At 48.7% G+C, this 22,038-nt stretch overlaps 10 protein-coding genes across 10 annotated transcripts; 5 read left to right on the forward strand and 5 right to left on the reverse strand.

Moving 5' to 3' along the window:
• The first annotated feature begins 345 nt into the window (after positions 1-345).
• BO87DRAFT_370927 (uncharacterized protein) lies at positions 346-1,625 on the forward strand. Its single transcript, XM_025622049.1, has 2 exons — positions 346-1,004; positions 1,065-1,625. The coding sequence occupies exons 1-2, from the start codon at positions 442-444 to the stop codon at positions 1,126-1,128; spliced, it is 627 nt and encodes a 208-aa protein (XP_025473980.1). The 5' UTR covers positions 346-441; the 3' UTR covers positions 1,129-1,625.
• Positions 1,626-1,829: 204 nt separating this feature from the next.
• BO87DRAFT_431429 (F-box domain protein) lies at positions 1,830-3,575 on the reverse strand (the record flags this gene model as incomplete). Its single annotated transcript, XM_025627588.1, has 2 exons — positions 1,830-2,704; positions 2,777-3,575. 2 exons carry the CDS (start codon positions 3,573-3,575, stop codon positions 1,830-1,832), a joined length of 1,674 nt encoding a protein of 557 aa, XP_025473981.1.
• A 552-nt stretch (positions 3,576-4,127) lies between these two features.
• Positions 4,128-6,898, reverse strand: ptpA (putative protein tyrosine phosphatase (Pyp1)). Its single transcript, XM_025618650.1, has 2 exons — positions 5,128-6,898; positions 4,128-5,062 (listed from the first exon to the last, which is right to left on the reverse strand). The coding sequence occupies exons 1-2, from the start codon at positions 6,556-6,558 to the stop codon at positions 4,337-4,339; spliced, it is 2,157 nt and encodes a 718-aa protein (XP_025473982.1). The 5' UTR covers positions 6,559-6,898; the 3' UTR covers positions 4,128-4,336.
• A 1,725-nt stretch (positions 6,899-8,623) lies between these two features.
• On the reverse strand, positions 8,624-9,115 carry BO87DRAFT_391846 (cytochrome c oxidase assembly protein COX16; the record flags this gene model as incomplete). The annotated part of the gene is made up of 2 exons (XM_025624976.1): positions 8,624-8,704; positions 8,792-9,115. The coding sequence occupies 2 exons, from the start codon at positions 9,113-9,115 to the stop codon at positions 8,624-8,626; spliced, it is 405 nt and encodes a 134-aa protein (XP_025473983.1).
• Positions 9,116-9,352: 237 nt separating this feature from the next.
• On the forward strand, positions 9,353-12,997 carry nic96 (linker nucleoporin NIC96). Its single transcript, XM_025620909.1, has 6 exons — positions 9,353-9,442; positions 9,506-9,977; positions 10,033-10,681; positions 10,730-11,711; positions 11,769-12,484; positions 12,545-12,997. Exons 2-6 carry the CDS (start codon positions 9,571-9,573, stop codon positions 12,869-12,871), a joined length of 3,081 nt encoding a protein of 1,026 aa, XP_025473984.1. The 5' UTR covers positions 9,353-9,442; positions 9,506-9,570; the 3' UTR covers positions 12,872-12,997.
• Positions 12,998-13,417: 420 nt separating this feature from the next.
• BO87DRAFT_391848 (RibD family protein) lies at positions 13,418-15,376 on the forward strand (the record flags this gene model as incomplete). The annotated part of the gene is made up of 1 exon (XM_025624977.1): positions 13,418-15,376. One exon carries the CDS (start codon positions 13,418-13,420, stop codon positions 15,374-15,376), a length of 1,959 nt encoding a protein of 652 aa, XP_025473985.1.
• Positions 15,377-15,831: 455 nt separating this feature from the next.
• BO87DRAFT_370945 (Ran exchange factor Prp20/Pim1) lies at positions 15,832-17,917 on the forward strand (the record flags this gene model as incomplete). Its single annotated transcript, XM_025622050.1, has 2 exons — positions 15,832-17,030; positions 17,090-17,917. Exons 1-2 carry the CDS (start codon positions 16,143-16,145, stop codon positions 17,915-17,917), a joined length of 1,716 nt encoding a protein of 571 aa, XP_025473986.1. The 5' UTR covers positions 15,832-16,142.
• Positions 17,918-18,294: 377 nt separating this feature from the next.
• On the reverse strand, positions 18,295-19,466 carry BO87DRAFT_370948 (Chromosome segregation in meiosis protein 3). Its single transcript, XM_025622051.1, has 3 exons — positions 19,094-19,466; positions 18,962-19,040; positions 18,295-18,898 (listed from the first exon to the last, which is right to left on the reverse strand). The coding sequence occupies exons 1-3, from the start codon at positions 19,300-19,302 to the stop codon at positions 18,365-18,367; spliced, it is 822 nt and encodes a 273-aa protein (XP_025473987.1). The 5' UTR covers positions 19,303-19,466; the 3' UTR covers positions 18,295-18,364.
• Positions 19,467-19,690: 224 nt separating this feature from the next.
• On the forward strand, positions 19,691-20,822 carry BO87DRAFT_215667 (putative NADH-ubiquinone oxidoreductase 21 kDa subunit). Its single transcript, XM_025618651.1, has 5 exons — positions 19,691-19,815; positions 19,882-19,898; positions 19,952-20,157; positions 20,222-20,424; positions 20,507-20,822. The coding sequence occupies exons 1-5, from the start codon at positions 19,756-19,758 to the stop codon at positions 20,585-20,587; spliced, it is 567 nt and encodes a 188-aa protein (XP_025473988.1). The 5' UTR covers positions 19,691-19,755; the 3' UTR covers positions 20,588-20,822.
• On the reverse strand, positions 20,340-21,926 carry BO87DRAFT_381316 (nucleoside deaminase). Its single transcript, XM_025624502.1, has 6 exons — positions 21,622-21,926; positions 21,461-21,565; positions 21,100-21,308; positions 20,943-21,040; positions 20,706-20,881; positions 20,340-20,646 (listed from the first exon to the last, which is right to left on the reverse strand). The coding sequence occupies exons 1-5, from the start codon at positions 21,703-21,705 to the stop codon at positions 20,799-20,801; spliced, it is 579 nt and encodes a 192-aa protein (XP_025473989.1). The 5' UTR covers positions 21,706-21,926; the 3' UTR covers positions 20,340-20,646; positions 20,706-20,798.
• Between the last annotated feature and the right edge of the window lie 112 nt (positions 21,927-22,038).

Here is a 22,038-nt window from a genome sequence, read left to right on the forward strand (position 1 = left end):
ACTATGTACTTATGACCGACCCACTTTCCTCCTCTTCTTCCTGTTTATATTCCTGCGGGGATGGGAGGTAAAAAGACCATTTGTGAATAGCTGCCAGTGGATATACCTACAGTATTCAAAAGAGAAAAGAAATATTAAACAATAGGACGCTCGATCTGTACTTATATAAATATTATTTTGTTCATGATGAGAGTATGCGGGGAACTCAAATCAGTACGTAGTAGTAATTTAGCGGGTAACTCTCCGCGCTAGTCAAACATTCCACCGCTCGCTGCCCTCCGGAGCTTGGATAATCTAGATGCAGTAAAGCTAAGCTGGTTCCAAACCTTCCCGCCTTTCGACGTTCGGTTTTCTTCTTCTTGTCTCAAACAACGTCCTCCCCTCCAAACTCAACCCTCGCCTCAACTGATCAAGCAACTGTTTATCTGCAGCTCAGGAATCATGCGGTCCTCCTACTTTAATCTCCTTCCTGCGCTCTCCCTATTCTCCCTCTCCGCGGCCATCTCCTCATCCTCTCAACCACAGTCAGCCGAGATCCTATGCTGGCCTGTAGCTTCTCCCGAACCGTCCGTCCTGGCTCACGTCTCCTACGATTCGACCACCTTGCAACCGGAGTTCACCTTTTCATCAACGAATATCGCCGCAGCGTGCGGTGACAACGAACCGCAGGATGTATCCAATGACTTGATCCGCCTGGGCTTGTACACCTCTACGTCTACCAACACCAAACAATGGGTAGGGACCCTCGCCTCACGGTCCTCCCTTATAGGGAGTGAGAACGACAGGCCAAAAATTCGGCTTCACGTCGGCCCATCCAACAATATTTACTACGTTGACTTGCTGCCGTCCACCTCATCAACTTCTTCTCCTTCTACGCCAGTAAGCCCAAAGCTGGAGCTGTTATCTAGTCAAGCGGGTCCACGCCCACATCTCAATCAGCCTATTGTGCTTGGTCCGGATGGCAAGAATGCGGAGGAAGTCGTCGAGAAAACCATCTTCCAAAAGTAGGTCATCCCACTAACTATCGCTTTCCGCCCAGGCTGAATGGTCTAACACGTATCTAGATACTGGTGGGTTTTCCTCATTGTCACCTTCTTGGCTATGTCTGGCGGTGGGGAAAGCCAGTAGATTCTTGACACAATCATTTCGTAGATCAACTGTTCTCCCTTAGACATGGTATACTAGTGTTACTTGGCTAGGTTTGTTGCTGGGTGCAAACCCCCCCAAGACTTATTTTAATTATGAGCAAAATCAATGTGGTCGTCCCAGCCGGTTATGCGTCCCCTCTAGAACGTCTTCAGTTCAGCTCATATGCCACAATCATATTCCAGTTTCGCCAGATGCTCGGTGGGCTCTGGCATGAAAGGGAAAAAAGAACCATGCTGAAACGTGCGAGCGTGTCCGGCATCAGCTATGCGCAAATAGATGATGTGGTGTTACCATACATCTCCCTTTGAAAACGGGAATTAGCACTGATATTATTCGCCTCCCAGAATGGAGGATCAGAAGAGGTAGGCCAGATGATGTCTTGACATGGTAACTTGTAGCATGCGCCCACTCTCACCGGAACCGGAGCTTCATGTATATATTATGATAAAGTGCAATGGATCCGTGCTATAATTAATTGGTTCAGAATAGGGGATGGAAAATGTTTACTCAAATTATCGTCCCATCTTTGTACTTCGCAGTTGATGCACTGCTTACTGTTAATCCCAATCTCTAATTGTCACGATCAAATATGCAATCAGTGACCGATGATTTAGAAGGAGTGTTAGCAAAAAGATTCTGCAACTCCTAATCACTTGGATATAAACTTTGCCCAGAAGCTCTTAAGAACCCGGTGCATTTTCCATGCCCAATTGATAGATTGTTCTGTGACTACCCCCGGACGGGTCGAGATCACAGTATACCAGACCTCTGTCTGTAATGGCTACCAGGTCATTTTCACCTAAACCAAAGCGTAGCTGAAAGCATACAGCATCAAGTGAGAGGGCTATAGGCTGCAAATCAATCGCCTCAGAGCCTGGTGGCCAAGATGAGACCGGGTAAAATCCGGTTGCATTATGTTCAATCAACGCGCCTGGCTCCAGCGCCCAGATATAAATTGTTTTCCAGTTCGCAACAGCTATGCGAGTTCCCAACCTGGAAGCTGCAACTATGCAACCAAGTGAGGTATTCGAGTTCTCAAAGCCACGAAGACGAGCCACGATCGTCCAGTCCGGTAACCGCCGTCCGCGCTCAAGATGTAATTCATGCTCGCAGTTACTGGCTCGACAAATAGCCTCAGAGGTCAGGAGGCACGCGACAGTCCAGTCTTCTTCACGATGTGTGGCTATTCCAAAAGAAAGGTATTTCCAGTGGCATCTTGAGAGACCATTCTGCACCCGGGTTTCATGTGTACCAAAAAATGGTATTCCAATGCCGAACAACAGCGTCAAATAATCTGAAAATTGCACGGGGCATGAGTTTTCATACAGTACAGACTGAGTTGGAAAAGGCAAGAGATCGATCTTCTGGAATGAACCGTACAAGGCTTGTGCACGGTACCGAAATAGCAATTGACTAGATCTGTCATTGAACGCAAGTCCCACCACGGGCCCTTTTCCGACAAGACAGTTCCGAGTGTTTCTAGATTGGGCGAACCTATCTCCTTCATTCTGCTCTCTCGTCCTTTCCAGAAGGACGCAAGAATCGTAACTAATATCTGAGGTTGCGTCAGCATAATCAGGCAGGTCTGGCGAAAGTTTCATGTTAATTGAGAAAGAGAAAAACGAACCGATGACACCCGACTTTGCACTGCTATGCGGATTAGCTGAAGCCGTGTATAACACGACTTCATTCTCGCTACAATCGTAATTGTGCTGCCACGAGATAGCAAAGCTGCCGCCTGGCATAGCTGCAAGTGCCAGAGGCTTGTAATTTGCATGATCTGGGAAAGCACACACTCGAACGGGCTCTCCAGGCGAGTCAAGGGAGTGACATGAGAGGTAGTTCATTCCGTTAATGTTAGACTGCATTGCTTGCTTGATAAATGGGTGATTTGCGTTTGTATCAGTCACGTCCATGGCAGGCACAAACCGCTGAAGGACGTAGAGCCCGCCATCTCCATCAAACGCCGTCTGGAGGACTTCGCATATCCCAGGGCGGTCACAAGGGAGATTGACCTCTCTGAGGGGTCTGAGCTGGCCATGTTCAATGCGAAAAAGATAGACCTTCTCCCGGCCGCGCGCGACAAGAGCAAGGGTTTGGTGATCGAAACTTGAAAAGGCGGATGCTTTGACATCGAGAACATCGTTCCCAAAGTCATAAATTACACGATCTGCATGATATTGCGCACCATATAATTGCTGGAAGGCATTCTTTGTCAACAAGCGAAAGAGTTGTTTTGAGCTGAGGGAGCGTAGGTCTCGATTAACAATGCCCGGTGTTCGCCGTAGGTGATGCAGAAGAACCTCTCGGCAAGTGGAAGCGATCTCATGAATAATGCGACAGGAGAAAGCTGCCTCTAAAAAAGCAGGTGTGTTGCAGTTCTGAAGAACCAGTTGAATAAGTTCAGGTGGGAGGTTTAGGATCATGACACTAGATTCAGACTAATTCTTTGAGGCTGAATGTCAAATGAGGATTCGGAAAGGTCGCCCAAGTACTTCACTCAAGAGGGTTGAAATGAGATTGTACAACCTGGTGCGTAGTAGTGTCTTACGTTCTAGCTCCAAAATAGAACCGGAAAGTATTGTGGATAGTCAGGGACGAGCTTTGCTTAGTATTTGCTTTGGGGGTTGCTCGCTTTCCTTATATGAGCAGAATCTCAGGCAGCCGCCGCCGCTGCCGTCGTTACCTGTTGTTGCCTGCCTGTCGAGACTCTCATAACTTTGCATTCAACCTTTTGGCTTCTACAATCAATTACCTTGCTGCGGTTTAACTAGAGACCTTGAATATGATGCGGCTCTGAAATGGCAGGATAGTATTTGCTAAATGTAAGGAAGTATTCTAGAGACTTAATGTACTAGTGAAGAGCACACCCGCTATGTTGTCCGGATCCACCCGCTTTGACCGACCGATATATTATTCACAGTCTCTCGGGCAAAGGGATCTACAGGGCTTATCTAAAAGCAGGAAAGTTGGAAGATTGTAACCGGTGATAGGAAATATTCAGTGTCTTCGCTATGCTGACATGTGCCTGATCATTCGAAGAAGACGGGGAGATGAGGGATGTACAGAGGGCCAAAACTTCATTGCTAAACCCTGTACGCATATGACATAACGAGAAATATATCCAAGCCGTCTACTATCACGACCATCCCCAGTGTCTAAACGTCTAACCGTAATGAAAGACCCCTCAGCAACCTCCTATATCTTGCTCTTTCCCCATCTGCGCAAGTGTCCATTCCAAGACGCTCTCATAACACAGAACAAACTGGCTCAAATTTTGCACCATGCTTGGCCTCTGCGTTCGAAAGTCGTCTACCGTTCTTTCGATGAGATCCACATTGTCGGTATGGGAACATTGGTTCATATTTCCACCCGAGGCATGCGCTGCACTGCGTTGTCGCTTCAACATGTCCAGCACGCTATCCACTGTGCAGAATGTCCCAGTACGGCCACATCCTGCGCTGCAATGCACCAATACCGGCCTTGAGTTTGCGCGTCCATCGCAAGAACCAGGCTGTGATCCAGTTGTTGCTGCTGTAACTTTATCACACTGCTCGATAAGTTTAAGAAGGTGTGCTGGTTGAGATGTGGTCCCAAAATCAGGCCAATGGGGATATTGTAGCTGCGTTACTTCGCGCAAGGGTTGAAATGGAAATGATGAGTGCGACAAGCCGAAATGCCTGACAATGATATAGGGACTGCCAGTATCTTCCGGCTTGTCAAGCTCCATATCAGTTGGCTGCGGATCTTGCGCATCCAAATAGATGAATTTCTGAGAAAAGTTGTTGACCTGACAAGGCCCATAATTGCCAGATTCCCAGTAAGGGTGGCATTTGACATGTCCCCGTTCAACTTCGGCAGTCAAAGAAACCACCAGGCGGACATCCTGTTCCCAAACAACGCGCCAAAAGTCCTGTGAGACGAATGAGCATTCGACACGTAAATATGTGCGTTATTCCACGAAAGGCATATACTTACATTGAACGTATCAGGTACGGGTGCTTGGGTAGCTATGTAATGTTTACCACTATAAGCTGCCTTCATGTGATTTGCGTTCACATAGTCGCAGCCTCCGGGTGACACATTTTGCAACCTCACCCTGGAATGATCGAATGGGTAAATGTCGTTGTATCTATTCTTTGTGCCTTTTTCAATTCCCGCCACGCGAAAGTTTTCCGAAGAGTCATTTATTGTAGCGGCATCGGTAGACTTCTCGTAAGACAATGCCTTCTTCATACGTTCCAGCTCCTTTTTCTCCAGACCCAGAAACTTTTCTGAAACTTTGCGGCCTTTATCTGAGGACTCTGACACTTCGCGCAGCCAAGGAGGGAGTAAGCGTTTCTTGGATTCTGAAAAACTGTGAGGTACTTGAAGTGGGATCTGACCGACACCGCCGATGAGATCCATGTGTTGTCGTATGTTCCCGAAGAAAGGGATCGCGGCATGGGAGGACTCGGGGAGAGCACAGCCGCCTGCAACAGGGGCGACACTTGGAAGATCAATATGCATTCGAGATGGTCTTCCCGCGGGTGAGTCGGATACTGGAACTTGCTGTCCTTGAATGAGAGTGGGAAAGCGAGATGAAAAAGCTTTGAAGCCCCCAAGAAGTATTAATCCCTCACCGCTCCACCCTTCTGCAGTAAACTTTTTAAGAACATTCATCAGCGAACTGGCGTCTTTCATGTCAGATGTGGCAGCATCATAGACTATTATGTAACGACATCTCCTCCACCCCGCAAAGCTCTCTTTGTCAGCTTCATTCGTGAACGTATTTGTTAATTTTTGCGTGTCGAAGGATGGTCGCTTGAGAAGGGTTGTCGGAATACAAAGGTTCAATGATCCTCTAATAGACCCCTTCGCGAAATGCGCGTAAGGCCTTACATCCAGCAGCATGATATCCCTATTAGAGGACCCGAGAAGCTCTGCGCAGCGCTCAACCGAAACGCCATGCCCGTGAGTAGACGTCTGCCTCAAAGGAGATGCATCCTGTCGGGAAGGTATCGGACTCCGTCTCTGTAGGCTGGGATTCCAGGAAAGCCGAAATGCCGGTGATTCTCTGTGTTCGTCATCGGCCACTACCCCGGTCTTCGGCAGGCCCAGATAATCCTCAATAGATTTGTTTTTGGATAAGAGCTGTGCTTTGGGACTAGAAACCGGGGGCTGAGTGTATGATATCGCATCCCGGCTTCTCCTTGGATTACCAGGGCTTTCCACGCTAATAGAGAAGTAATTGGGACCCGAGCGTTCTGATACCGAGTTGTGAGGGTTGATACCATGTCCTAGCGGGGACATTTGAGATTCACGTAATGTGTAAAGGGCCGATGGAGTAGAGGAACCCTCGAGCTGCAGGTTTTGACACTCCGGGGGCCAAGGGGACGTAGGTGATCTTGTACCTGTCATGGCCGACATAACTTTCAAACTCTCAAGGAAATATCAGTGCCTTCCTTCTGCTTGCCAGCTTGTTAGATGACACGTCAACATTCAAACAGTCATTGCCATAGCGCGATGGATATAATCCCCGAATGTGAAGAACAATCTCAGAAACCGTGAGCGAGTTTAATTTCTCCGACAACTGGCGGGGAGAAAACACTGCTTTTCCATAAAGTATACACACTGGTCTTGTCTCAGTATGTCAACAGAAATCCAGTGGCTACTCATCGAAGGCGTAGATACTAAGCCTGAATGACAACGTAGGCTTCTGAAGGAACCCGTCGTCAACCTGTCTTCGAGGGGTCGGGCTGAGAAGAGGGTCTGAACGGGTAAATGCGGAGGGGCAAATACAGAGATAGCTGGAGGCGATGGTGGCCACACTGCGTAATCGGCCTGGTGAAATGCAAAATCTCAGAAGATTCAGATGCAAAATAGTGGTGTCCTACTGAAGGAATGTAATGGATTCGCGGGTAAAAGCACTCAGTGATGAGAAACCTAAGTGACCGATGAAAGGCATGAGGAGGTCGTGCTCTCCTGACCAAAGCCGCAGTTGCAGGATCCCACGTCTCACTGAAGGGGCCCAAAACTCGTACTTCCAGCAGAGCAGAATTCTAAACCAATGGAGGACTTGAGGGGAGGAAAGTGGGGGACACAGGGATATGACTGATATCACTGATCCACAGCCATCATTTCAAGCACATAGGGGAGTCGGGGGCCAACAACCGAGAAGGCTGCGTGGAAGAGCGAATGGGCTGGTGAGAAAACCGGAGGGAACGAAGTCGTTCTCTGGATATGACGTTATGGGTTGGTGGCAGAGGCTCGGGAAGCGGCAAAGTGTGCAGAGCCACTCGTTACCCACGCAGCAGCGGCCGGTCTGGATCGCTCAGAGCCACCAGGAACCGGGAAGGGTGTGGCGAGTCCATCATAACCCCAGCACTCATTCCCCCTCCCTAAAGCCCATCCGAAGGGCGCAACAGGAAGGCGAGACTTCATCATGAGTAGTACTACAACGATTTAATTCAGAAATGAAGCACACAAGAATAAATGTGTAGAGATGTGGAAGAGCACCCATATTGGTGACAAACAGATGCTTTAATCTGCTAAAGTGCCTCCCTTCTTGTTTAATTCAATTCCCCCCCCCTTACTCTACGCATTTCTTTGATGATGGAAGGGATCTAGTTTCCTCCCCCACATCCGCGTAAACTCCCACGACATAAGTCGTGTCAAATTCGTAGGCATAGCGCGACTACACACTAACAGGTGGCAACAAAGCCTTGATAAAGCAGCCAGCTGACTTGGCTCTAGCTGCTACTCTCCATCGCAGAATAGACGAAATACATAGTACATAGCTGGGGCCATGTACCCAAGGTTACTACTAGCTGCCTAAGGCTGCCTAAGCTGGGAGACGCATGACCTTTGTAGGTGGGCTTGCGTATCATTGGAAAGAGTAGGGTGTAGTTCATGCGCAACTATGGTGACCTTGGTGCTGTGCACGATTTTGACCCAACATTTAGGAGGATAAGCCAGGGGTTCAGCTCGGGTCTTTCTCGCACATACATCCTGGGAGGTATGGAATTTCCAGGAATCGCTTCTTGTCAATTATGAATAGTTGCTGGCTGGACATGCTTCGTTTGGTACGGGACAAGTGAGGCATTAGTAGAAAACAAGTAGGTACTTGTGGTGTACCACTAAGACTAACATACTTACTAACATACATGAAGTCGTATCAGCGTCTGCTGCGACGAGGCGAAACTGCAGATAGCACCAAGAAGGCAGCATGATATAGAACCTCCATAGTCTGGCCCTTGGAAGGTACTTGTCGACTCTATAATAAGGGTTCAATATCAGTGACGTTCAACAACTTCACATTGCAAACGCGCGCCAATCATTATCATTACATACCAATGTGCGACCATAGGTAAGACTGAGCTACATCGGGCTTTTTAAGGGGGTTTAAAGGGAAAAGGAGGTCGCATTAAGTGGCTATCGCCAAAGAGTGATTCACATCGGCTCAAGGTCAATTTGGAAGCAAACGTGGCGCATCTCAGAGTTTTCCATCAGGCTCGCCTTTGAAGCGTTGTACTCTTTTCTGCTCCCAATCATCAAGATCTTTGGCCATAAGCCGCTGTAGCAATGGTACCAGGTTAGCTGCTATCCCACATCCCAACTAGATTACGCAGATCTTGCTTGACCGATAGGCGTGTATACTGACATAGTATTCCTCTCTTTCGTCACCAATAACTCGTCGCCGTGGATTTCGCTTGATGCCCTCATCGCCATCGGGCCCTTTGAGGCCTAGATTGATCGCTTCCTCTTGACTCAATTGTTTAACTTTGCGATCGTACCGCTCGTACCTCAGAGCGGCAGCGGGCGTTAAAGCAAAAGACCCGGAAACTATTATCATAATGAAAGGAAGGCCGAAGAGTAGGAATGGGCGTTTAGTTAGATGAGCCCGGTAGGCCGCGCCGATTCGTTCTCCGAGAGTAGACGATGCTGTTGTTGCGCGTCGAAACGTCTTGGCCTGAAATACCGGCATTGTGTAGCGGCACGTCAAGCCTTCCCCTGGGATGGAATTGGTTATGCTAAATAATGTGCTGGGCCAAACACGCGCCAATACTTGATAGCGACTACCCAGAGTTGGAAAGTGAATAGCGAATTGAAGTGAGGGAAAGCGGTCAATCACTGATCTCCGGTAAGCCCGACAAAGCTCGGCAAAAAAGTAAGTCCGACATACCTACGGAATCTGGGACTGCACGCCAAAACAGTTTATCAACCGACTTGTCGAATCGCAAACCGAGCGAAGACAGTATCAGGGTCGATCTCAAAAAAGGTGTCATATTCATCTCTTCTTACTTTATTGACTGTGAGCTGCAATTTCCCAAACTTGCTTTAAACAAAATCATGCTTACAATATCTATTTGGACAGCAATTACAGTGGACGTTCCGTGACTGCTGGATAAACACAGACAGCATTAGCCCCCATTTCCTCTAATGGCCTCGACGAACACCGGCTCCCTCTTTGGAGGGGGTGGCCTAGGAGCTGCTACGCAATCATCGAGTCTCTTTGGGAATCAACCTGGAACGCCGGGCCTTACAGGTGGAACAAGTTTCGCAAAGCCGTCGCAAGTGCAACAGCAGCCTACTTCGAGCTCGGTCTTTGCACAAGATCAGGCACAAGCCAATGCAGCGCCACCGTCCAGCCAGACGACCCAGCCGGCTTTTTTCAACAGTTTACTAGAACGCGGAAAAAAGAGACCAATCTCTGCAATTGCTCAAAACGGCAATTTCGAGGAGCTGCCAAGTCTTCAATTGGGTCTTGACGACATTCGCAGAAAAGCTAGGGAACTTGGTGCTGGTGGCTCAAAGGAATTTCAACCTCAAGTACCACACAGCAAAGCGTAAGTTAACCTCCTTCTGCTTCAGATCTTGTCGGCTGATATTCTTTTAAACTAGCCATTATCTGCTCGCGGCTTCAGGTGTATCTCCTGGCCACGCCTTGCGGGACCTGAAGGCTTTGGACCCTCAGGCATCGGTATCGACACCACTGAGAGAACAAGACACTTTCGACCCAGACAACCAAAAATTTTTAAAAAACATACAACAGCGTGGTCGTCAAGTGATGATCAATGAGAGTCTTGCTCGGACCCAGAAAGATTTTGACTCATTCTTGGAAGAGAAGGTTGACATGGACTGGGAGGAACAGCGCCGGAAGATATTCCAGCACTTCGGGCTAGCGCAAAAAGACGATGGCGCTGGCGATATAAGAGGTAGCTTTGGACGCACGATGCGGCGACCTAAACAGTTCGGCCCTGCATCCACAAACGGCCCTACGCCTTCAGGTCGGCGAAGTGTATTCGGACGCTCCGCTTTAGAAAAGTCCGTCATTGGGACCCCAGGAACAGGGACGGCAAGCCTCCGACTCTTCGAAGATTCTACGGAGCGCAATGAGGGTGCGGGGGGTCACTCTGATCTTCGCTTCTTACGAGAGAAAATGGGCTACTATGCAGACAAGGTTCGGCAACTCAATTCTGCTAGGCTACATACTAGAGCATTTCCGATCCTTCATGAGTTCTCCGATGTTGAAGGGCATGCTGGCGGCGATGTAAGTTTCTTAAACAAAGCCCCGTACGCGGTTGACTGACTCTACCAGGTACCTCGACAATTGTACGATGCTTATAGAGCTTTGATAAGCATTGTTGGGGAGTCTCCAGATGCTACCACCATGAATGATCCCTCGGCTCTCGTGGAACGTCAGTTTGCCCAAGAATACTTAGATGAGAGCCCAAATTCGCGCAGAGCAGTAAGTCTGAGAAAACGGATTGTTGAGGGCTCTAGGTCTTTCCTGGAAAAGCTCTTTTACGACGAGGTTGAAAGTGTGATTACCAAAAACCCTCGGGAGGCCCAACTCGGTGGCATACCAACTGTGACCAATAAGATTCGTGCCTATATTCGGCTCAGAGCGGCACGGAAAGACCTTGCTCCTGATGGTACGGAGTTGCAGATGGTTGGCCAGGATTATTGCTGGATTCTCATTTTCTACCTCCTTCGCTGTGGTTTCGTTACCGAAGCTGCAGAATACGTGAGCCAGGATCCCGGTTTTAGGTCTCTAGATCACAAATTTGTGACATATATGACTACATATGCGCAGAATCGACGGCTGCCTAGAGATCTGCAACAAAAGATCAACGGCGAATATCAACAACGATCTCGCAATGCGCCTGATAACACAGTTGATCCGTACCGTATGGCTTGCTACAAAATCATCGGACGCTGTGAACTTGGCCGCAGGCGCTTAGACGGTATAAATCAAAGTGTTGAAGACTGGATGTGGTTACAGTTCAGTATGGCTAGGGAAGATGATAGAGCGGAGGAGATTGCCGACGACGTCTTTGGACTCGAAGACATTCAAACTGATATCACGGAGATTGGTCAGCGAGTATTTGGAAAAGGCCAAGAGGGGCCCGGAGGCTATGGAACCTTTTTCTTCCTGCAAATCTTGGGAGGAATGTTTGAGCAAGCTGTTTCATACCTTGGTTCTTATGCTCCAATCACAGCTGTGCACTTTGCCATTGCCTTGGCATATTATGGTGTGTTGCGCGTCTCAGACTTTTACACGTCAGGTGAAGAGATATGTGAGTGGAAACCCGATATGCCGTGATGAATGCCATAGGCAATACTAACAGCTACAGTGTCCTTTACTGTGAAGCAATACCCACAGATTAATTTCGGCTACCTGATCACGCAATACACGAGAGAATTCCGGACGGGATATGTGGAAGCGGCCATTGATTACTTTACGCTGTTATGCCTTAACGCCGACCTGCCCGGAGCTCTGGGTAAATCCCAAGCTTCTGTATGCCACGAAGCATTACGAGAATTCATCCTCGAGACCAGGGACTTTGCTAAATTGTTGGGCGACATCAGGTCAGATGGAAGCAGAATCAAGGGACTGATTGAACAACGTATTAGCTTGATCAAACTGGTCGATCAAGATGAGTTCCTCAAGACGATCACTCTGCAAGCAGCAGCTATCGCTGATGACAAGGGCCTTATAACGGACGCGGTCCTGTTGTATCATCTTGCCGAGGACTACGACCGCGTCATTGATATCATCAATCGAGCGCTATCTGACGCCGTTGCTGTAGAATTGGGTGGACCCGCCCTGAAATTGCAGCCATTGAGGCCTCGGACCGATGAACATGAACTGGAGGCCGGCGGCAGTCTCAGCTTAACAACCGTGGATAATCCGGTTATTCTGGCAAGGAATATGATTGGGTTGTATAACGCAAATGCGATGTATTACCAACGAATCCGGCAAGTCAATCGCGATGCATGTGGATTGTTGCTTAGGATGATGGAAGCTAAGGTGGAGGTTGAGGCAGCAAAATGGACGCCGGCTTTGGATGTAAGTTGATCTTTCAACTCGGGTTGACAGGCAGCGACCAAACTAACGGTTTCCGTCTAGGCTATTAATGATCTGAGCATTCTTCCATTGCGGGCCCGAGGCTCCGTTCCCTACATTAGGAGCGCTGCCCAAGCCTTCTCGTCCTTCCCCCCAATAATTTCCCATAATGTCGGCCATGTGATCATGTGGTGTATCACATGTATTGGTCACGAAAGGGAACGGCTGAACTCTGGTACATATGAGAACGAGATTAGGCAGGGACTGGCGGATGAGTTGCTCGTCATGGCCAAGGATTTAATGATTTTCTCGGGGATGGTCAAATACAAGCTGCCGCCGAAAGTATATGAGACGCTGGCGCGAGCTGGAGCAGAGATCGGCGCTTATTGAGAAGCCAGCCCAATAGGAGGTTGCATTGGGCTTTAGCGCGTTCTTGACTTCTGTATTGGCTTGTACTCAAGTTAGATTCCACATGCAATTATTTGTCGGCGACTGAGGTAGATGCTACAATAACACAACGTAATCGTTACTCTGTAGCATTCATTCGATACCTAAACTATAGTTTGTAGAGCTGCATATTTACGACGCGTACCAATGAATAACTATATAAATGGCGCTTGGTTTCCGGCAAACGCGGGCGCTTTCCGCAAGAGAGGGTGCCAAGAACGTCGGCTGGATGACGGAGGGAATTGACAGCACAAGGCCTAATCTGACCCTGAACACTTTTAGTCAAGGAAGAGCGCCTAGAAGTGAGTGGCTCGCACTAATAGACAACAGGCGTCACGTATTTCCACATAGCAGTCCGACAAGTGCATCGTTTCTGAGCCATGATATGAGCAGGCTAGCTGCGGGGCCTTTTCGACCCGATATTGGACCACACCGTACGTGTCTCTCAAGCTGCCCTTGGTCTAGCCCCAGAAAACTCCGATGTTCGACATGGAACATGACCGATCAGACGCGTCTGATACGAGTACAAAATCATTATCGCCCGACTCTGGGTCGGGCTCATCGTGCGATGATGCTCCGAACCGTGCAAAAGATGGACTGGAAGAAGCTCCATTGAACGGACGCATGGTGGCTTTCTACGAGAATGATAACCGCAACCACGATAATAATACAACGCCCGCCGACCTCATACCCTACGATGCGGTTCTCGAAACCGACCACATCTCTGGGAATGCGACGGAGTCTGCAAGACCAGAGGGATTGGATATACAAGGACCCGCGCAGATAGGAAGCGACCACAACTCCGCGAGCGACGATATCCCTAGAGAAGCAGATGTCGACGATCCCAGCTGTGAGTCCCGGTCAAGGGACTCAAGCTCGGCCACAAACCACAATCTCATCAATAATCCCCCCAATCTTGCAAGGATACGCCAAGTGATGTTCGAGTGCAAGGATCCCATAGAGATTAGCTTGGAGGAATTTGAGACTTATTGGCCGTTTATCGACAATGTATGGGTCAAACAGAGGTCTAATTCCAGCAAAGAAGGGCATTGCACCACGGACTATTATATGTGTCGTTTGCGACGCCCCACTCATCGTACGTCAGAAACTCGTCCTCTTCCTGAGGGCAAACGCCCCCGAAAGAAGAGAGTGCGGGAGGGTGGTATCTGCAACTTCCAGATCAAAGTCGTCAAGTTCGAAGGAGCATATTCTACGGTGACAATAGCGAGAACTCCAGGGAGCAGTCGGGTACATTCACATGACCTTGATTATATTGACCGAGTGAAGCGAAATTCTGGATTAATGGAGTTTGCGCGGAGGGAAGCAATCAAGGGGTATCTACCTTCCTCAATTTTCACGAAGTTCCAAGAAGAACCTGAAAAGCTTGTTGAAGCTGGGGGCAAATTCTGTACAGTGACCGACGTGCGCAATGTCTCGGCGAAGTGGAGGATACAGAACCCCGACGTTAAACTTGTGGCGCATGAAGGCTATGAATATCATAAGGGTCACGGCATTGTAAGGATGCGAGCGGCTGATGGTATCAGCAATACTCCGGGCGACAAGTTACTCTCGAATACAGCCATACACGCATCTTTGCCCCCGGATACGCTCTCCTTCCCTCGGTTCCCTCTAGATTTTCTTGAGCCTTATCTCCCAAAGCACAATGATCGCCGCCAGTTCCCTCATGTCACCCTGTCCTATGCATCGTCGATGGACTCTAAGATATCACTCCTGCCAGGCATGCAAACTGTGCTGTCTGGGCCAGAGGCTAAATTGATGACCCACTATCTCAGGTCACGTCATGACGCAATCCTCATCGGAGTTGGAACAGTGCTTGCAGACAACCCCGGGCTCAACTGTAGGCTGGAAGGCGCAGGTGGGTTCGGTGGCCTTGGAAGGATGTGGCAACCGCGGCCAGTGATAGTCGATCCCACAGGACGATGGCCTGTACATCCAGACTGCCGAATGCTGAGGACTGCAGTAGAAGGGAAAGGCAAGGCGCCGTGGGTAGTGGTATCCCCAGGAGCCAGGATTGACCCACAAAAGTTGATGATGCTTAAGGGCTACGGGGGCGATTATCTCCGTATCATGGAGTATAATCAGAACTGGCGGCTGCGCTGGGAAGCCATACTACGTGCGTTGGCATCTGAGGGGATCAAAAGCGTCATGATCGAAGGCGGCGGGACCGTTTTGAGTGAGCTTTTGAACCCCGAATACACCGAATTTATTGATACTATCATTGTTACTGTCGCTCCAACCTATCTTGGCTCCGGTGGAGTAAGTGTGAGCCCAGATTCCAAGCGGGATCAAGAAGGCAAGCCAAACGCTGCTCTAAATCCTAGGGACGTGAAATGGATGCCCTTGGGTCAGAATGTTATTATGTGTGGAAGAATTCGGGTTGCGCCCCCTACTGAGTCCCCCACTACTACTACAAATGCCGAGTCGTAAAACACACCATTGTTGCTGAGAACAAAAAAGTATCCCCCAAAACCAAAGGTGGCTGTCAGCGAAGTCACGATGGATGTTTTACAGGAACATTTGGGAGGACCGTCTACTGCTACATATGGCAGCTTGGCAAGAGATAGCAGTCCCTACTACTAGTAGTCAAGAATGCCTGAGCAATGGAAGAAGTTGAGTCCTCGGAATTAACCAACTTCATGCAGGCATAGTTCCCAGGCCGGTACTATAGCTTATTTTGTACTCAAGGGCACCGAGATAAGATAGTATATTCAATAAAGGTTAGGGGAGAAGGGGGGAGAACAAAGAAAGAAAAACAAAGAACCGTCCCTGGGATGTGAATGACCAAGAAAACTCTTCTAGCCAAATATATAAATACTGCTAGGCATCTTTTTTCTGAGTTGGTGTGTTGAAAGAACGGTGTTCTTTGTTTGTCGGGTGCCATTGTTCTTTAGTGTTGCTCTGAAATCAGATCGCAAAAACACAACAACAATAACAACAATAACACCAGAGCTCTAATCGCGCGGGCGCATTCCCCACCCTTTCTTGTACCTTTTTCTTTTCAAATCGTCCAGCGCCTCTTCGGTGGCTTTTCTCTTCCCCACCTCCCTCCATCTTCTTTCGTTTTCAACAGCTCATTACCTGGGTCACTGGTGAGCCTTTTACTTTTTCCAACTCCCTAAGCCCCTGATACGCTTCCGGTGTATCACTGCAACGGCCAATCAGCCAAGACATAGTTGTTAATCTGACAGCGACTATGCCGCCCAAGAAAAGCGCACCCAAGCCGGCTGCGGCATCAGCTGCGGCGGCAAAGGTTAAACAGACCACAGCAACCACAACTACTACGACGAAGGCAGCTACGAAGGCATCCACCAAAACAACGACGAAAGCGAAGAAGACAGCCGCCACGACCAGTACTGCTCGCAAAGCTCCAACTGACAAGCGAGAGGCCCCTGCGAGGCCCAAGAAGACCACCAAAAGACAAACCGCGAAATCTGCCACGGCTCCCAAGAAGGGTGGTGGAACGGATGACAACCTTGCAAGCAAGAAGCGTGAAGTTGAGCCTGCGAAACGTGCGAAGCGGAAGGCGGAAGTTGTCGATGAAGCTCCAGCTCGCGATGTGAAAAAGGCCCGCGTTGCTAAACCCCGGGTTACTAAACCGAAGCCGAAGGTGGTCATCAACCATGCGCCAACCACTCGACTAAATGTCTATGTGTGCGGCGAAGGCAGCTCTGGCGAGTTGGGCCTGGGATCTGCTAAGAATGCAGTTGACGTGAAGCGGCCTCGGTTGAATGCCAACTTGTCAGCGGACCGTGTCGGTGTCGTGCAGGTCGCTGTTGGTGGGATGCATTGCGTTGCACTTACGTATGACAACAAGATCCTTACATGGGGCGTCAACGACCAAGGAGCACTTGGCAGAGATACTACTTGGGACGGTGGGTACAAAGATATCGACAAAGCCGACAATGAGTCAGACTCGGACTCCGATGATGACATTGCTTTAAATCCCCACGAATCAACCCCCACTGCTCTTCCGTCAGAGGCTTTCCCAAAAGACACCGTCTTCGTTGAAGTTGCTGCTGGCGACAGCTCAAGTTTTGCCCTTACGGATGATGGTCAAGTCTATGGTTGGGGAACATTCAGAGTAAGTCAAGCTTTGCATACCCTCGTATAAAGAACTGCTCAGGCTAAGAGGCGAATTAGAGCAATGATGGTATCTTAGGTTTTGATGCCACCAATAAAGTCCAGCTTACGCCTAGTCTGATACCGTCTTTAAAGAAAATCAAACACCTGGTTTGTGGCGATAATCATGTCCTGGCACTGAACGAAAAAGGTGCTGTATTTTCATGGGGTTCGGGCCAGCAAAACCAACTAGGCCGTCGTATCATTGAGCGAAACAGATTGAACGGCCTGCAGCCGCGCGAGTTTGGCCTGCCGAAGAATATTGTGCATATCGGCTGTGGGGCTTTTCACTCCTTCGCTGTTCATCAGTCCGGAGAGGTCTACGCATGGGGTTTGAACAGTTTCGGCGAAACGGGTATCAGGGCTGGTGCCGGTGACGATGAAGCTGCAATTGTGCATCCCACCGCAGTAGAGTCGCTATCTGGGAAAGCAGTTACACAGATCTGCGGCGGCGCCCATCATTCGCTTGCCATCGCTGATAATGGAGAGTGCCTTGTATGGGGACGATTGGATGGCTACCAAACAGGTCTGAAAATCGACAGTCTACCTGAGGATGCGGTCATTAAGGACGAGCGGGGACGGCCTCGTATCTTGATAGAGCCTAAAGCTGTTCCTGGAGTCAAGGCAAATACTGTTGCAGCCGGTTCAGACCATTCACTCGTCATTGATGTTGATGGTCGTCCTTGGTCGTGGGGATTCTCTGCCACCTATCAAACAGGTCAGGGTACACCGGATGACATTGAAATAGCGACTGTCATCGAGAATACTGCCGTTCGTGGGAAAAAGTTAAACTGGGCCGGCGGTGGTGGACAATTCTCCGTGTTCACTGAGCCGGCAGCATTAGCATGAACGAACAGCTAGTGCCAGGGAAAAATTGGAGATACACTGGCACTTCATCAATGAGTCCCGCGCAATGGCATGTTTCATGAGCCTTACCAATCTTGTAGATTATGCTTAGACCAGTTGATAAACCATTGCAGACACGAAAGGGGAAGGAAAGGAGAAGAGAAAGAGAAGAAAGCACATTATGGTGGTATCTGCTGAAGCACAGCACTTTCGATAATGTTTGTACCTTATATTTCACGGTGACTCTCAAGGTAGAGGGAAAGAGCAAGGGTTTTTTTTTCGAAAAAAAAAAAAAAAAAAAAAGGGGGGGCCGGCTAGACCGTGTCTGCGCCATGTTGAAATAGAATTAATTAGTTCACTGTACGAAACATGTCTTGGTGCCTAAGTGGTAGTATTGCTCGAAACATCAATGTTGTCTATGGAACCCAGGTTACCCATAGGCTTATTGCCTCAAGCCCATGCATCTGGTCCTGCCAGATTATTATTATCAATAATACCATCCTCGTGCTCTCGTAGAAGTGCTTCCAGCTCATCATCATCATCATCATCATCATCATCATCGTTATCATGAGTACCTTCTATGATCTCCCTTGGGACGCTCTCATCATCCGACACAAACAAATCTCCCTGCTGAGGAGCGTCTCCCAGCGTAAGTGAGGATGGCTCTCCAATGCCATGTGCTGGAAGCCCCTGTGCCACGCTATCTCCTTGGCCCACAATCGCGTCGGCTTCATTTAGATGCCCGATAGACATACTATTGTCATGGACATGTGGACCCGGGGACCCCGTTTGTTGCGCATCTTCAGAGTCGGTTGCGGGGAGTCTCGGCTTTTCCTCGTCTATCCATTCTCGTCGCATCGTCTGTAATCGTTTCGAATGACCCAGTTTTTCTATAATAGCCAATCCATCGGCGAACTTCGCGCGAGGGAACAAATCATCGAGCCATAGTTGGTAGAAATTTAATAGTCGAGCGGCGTCCGAAAACTTTGAGAGACAGTCAGCTACGCAGTCGTCCCTCAGCGACAGTACGAATCGGTTTCAGCAGACCTCATGCCCTTTCCCTTTAAATTTCAGTTTAAACTTCGCCGTAGAACGCAGTTTTGGTATGCCGGCTTGTGACAGTAATCTAATGAGCAATAAGCATTGTATTCAGAGCGCTCCCCCTGTTGTCAGTCTCACCGGCCCTCATCCAGCTTGACAGTAGATCGTCGCTGCTTATTGACTGTGACCTTTTCATCCAAGCCTAATACAGGTGCAGCAATGGGTCCACCTCTGTTTGAATCCACAGCTATATCTTGCAATGTGCTCTCTAAGCCGGCATCATAATCGAACAATGCATCATCATGGCCCATTGATGGGTTTGAGTAGCTCACATCTTTCTCCATCATGGAACGAACCTCCTGATGACTTGTAAAATAGTGAAAATGACAATCTTCTCATAAATTCTGGTTATTGTTGACTGAACAAGTAGTACGCATACTTCGATGAAAGTCCGCAAATGACCATCTCGAACAGCTGTAAACGGATAGCGTTACGCGTCGCTCAAGACGCGTGCCAGGTTCTCAGCCAATTCGCCAGGAAAGGTAAGATCAGTACTACTAGTATCATATCACCAAAGTAGGGTAGGCGGTCGGGTTAGCGTGACAACGGGTTACAAAACCTTTTCAGCATAACTGCAACTATGCATTACTTAGGCTTTGTAATTATGAATACCTGCTAGTCTTCAATCGGTATGGCTTTGGGCTTGGCATAACTCCGTCCGACTTCCATCTCCATTGAAGCGGAAGCCAATCCAGAAACGTCCATTATAATTCATCCTCCACTGTCCCAGCCCGGTCACAATGGCGACTGATCACAAATCAATTCTTGTTCCCCCAAAGCGGGCCAATACAGACTACCCGGTAGGGTTGATTGTTCTCTATCTGAAATGTAATTACGGATCTTGCGGCTAACTTTGGCTTTTGTAGCTAATTGACTCCGACCCGTATGGACCAGCTTGACGTTGCCATATTGCAATTGACTCACTTTTTAAACCAGGCACTTGAGACGAGTTTTCGGATATGCACGACCCTCTGACTACGCAGTGGGCGGCGGAATGGCCGCTGCGTCTCCTCTTGCGTTCTGGGTTATGGAAAGAGTGAGCCCTTCTCACGTCGGCAGGGGAGGGTTCGCTCCTGTGATGCGCCTAGCAACAGCCATTGGCCTTATTGGAGGTCTCCACGTGGTCTATCAGAGATCCTGCAGTCAGTGCAACCATGGAGCAGGTGTTTTGATCTACGCCCTCGTAGTACTAACGTTCTTGTGCAGACCGCTTCTATGGCTTCACGGAGAATTCGAGGGAAGCTGATATGGATATGAAGGAGATGGTGGACAAAGTCAAGAAAGGGGAATCCCTATATGGCACATCTAAAGTCTCTTCATACCTGCAAGGCGTTGCTGCTCGAAACTCTAGATACTCTGAGCTGTTCATCCATGTTCTTCCATGGTTCAACCTTGTCAACCATGACCAGGTACGTACAATGGAAGAGCCATCACCTTTCATACACAACCATCAGCGTCGGGTATAAATTTTGTTACTAACTGCAATACAAGCATGGCGTCGACACGGCCAAGTACTATCAGCAGGCCGAGCGGGAGCTGGAAGCCGAGCGGTTGAAGCAAGCTAGCTCCTAAACTTGTGACATGAAAGACGGTATAAGGATCGGCTCGTTAACGTTTCATTGGCTCTTGCGCTATATTGTATATTTAGTTCCTGAAACAACGCAAAACCTAAATGGAACCTTTTCCTCACTTCACCTTGATCGCTTCTACACGACATCGAAGATGCTTAGCCCTCAGCTTCCTTCATTGTGCGGCCGTTCGACTAAGTACAACCCGTTCCCGCTCAGGGTGTAGGGGAGGCAATGAGGACTTCCTGGTCGAAATCCGTTTTTAATTCACGATGCTTTTTAGGGCGGGGCTTGGGCGCTGCTCGAAAGAGTCTGTTAGAAGGCTTCCTTGTCACAGTTGTCAGAAGCTAGCCACCTACCCTTCTCATTTTCTTGTATGTAGAAGCGCCGAAGCAACATGATAGCTTCCTTATGGAACAACCCGCCTTGCACCGGGTATGGTGGATCTATCGAGCGACTAGCATGAATTAGTTCTAGGTTCTAGGTGTGTAGGTCCGCGGGAAGGCAAGAACGGACTCGGCATGTAGTGATAGAATGCTACCGGTTCCCCCGAACCTGTCATTTCCACAGCCGAAATATACTTTTCGTATCTGATATTGTCTCAAAGCAGATGCACACATGACACACGGTTCAACAGTTACATAGAGGTCTGTTGAACGCAGTGCTGACCTTGGATAAGTTTGGAGCATTTCTCCGATGGCAATGAACTCGGCATGTCTTGTACCCTGATAAGACCGGCTATGGTTTTAGATTTCACAAACGCTTTCTAATTTTGCTTTGAGGGGGACTCTCCCAAGGGACAAGAGAAATTGGAAGATTCATTGAAACTTCCGAGGTCTCCATTGGGATTGATGGTTCAGGCAGCTGGCTCACCTACATTCATAGATTTGTTTGTATCATTCATTCCAGAACCAACAATCTTGTTGTCATACACCAGAACACAGCCAACCGGGGTTTCACCGGTTGCAAGGGCTTTTTCTCCCTAGAACGAGTATAAGAATACCAATCTCCAGTGTCACTAGGGCAAGATACAATTACCATCATTAACGCCTGCTTCATGAAATAAGCATGTTCGGCGTTGTTCTCCAGCAACTCAGGCGGCATGTCACCAGACATCTCCATATTTCATCCGCTAGACTGAGGAGGGCTTTGTGAGATTGTTGCTGGGAGGTGGGTTAGCTGAGTAGTAGTAGTCGCACTGATGACACCAGGAATAGGCTTGATAACAAGCATAAGAGTCACCCGAGGGGGTCACTCTGCATGTACAAAGTCACTGAATTTGAGCACAAGTTTTACTAAGTTTCTAGACCTTATCTTTCCTTTTGTACCCCACCTGTTTCTACACAGGAAGCGGAAGAGAAACTTTCCTTGTAGAGCTCTGTGAGCCCGTAGATACCATGATTTTGCCTTGAAAACCCATTTGATTACCCACCGCCCGGAAGTCCGCTTATAGTA

Source organism: Aspergillus neoniger (assembly GCF_003184625.1).
Source record: "Aspergillus neoniger CBS 115656 unplaced genomic scaffold BO87scaffold_66, whole genome shotgun sequence".
Classification (NCBI taxonomy): Eukaryota; Fungi; Ascomycota; class Eurotiomycetes; order Eurotiales; family Aspergillaceae; genus Aspergillus; species Aspergillus neoniger.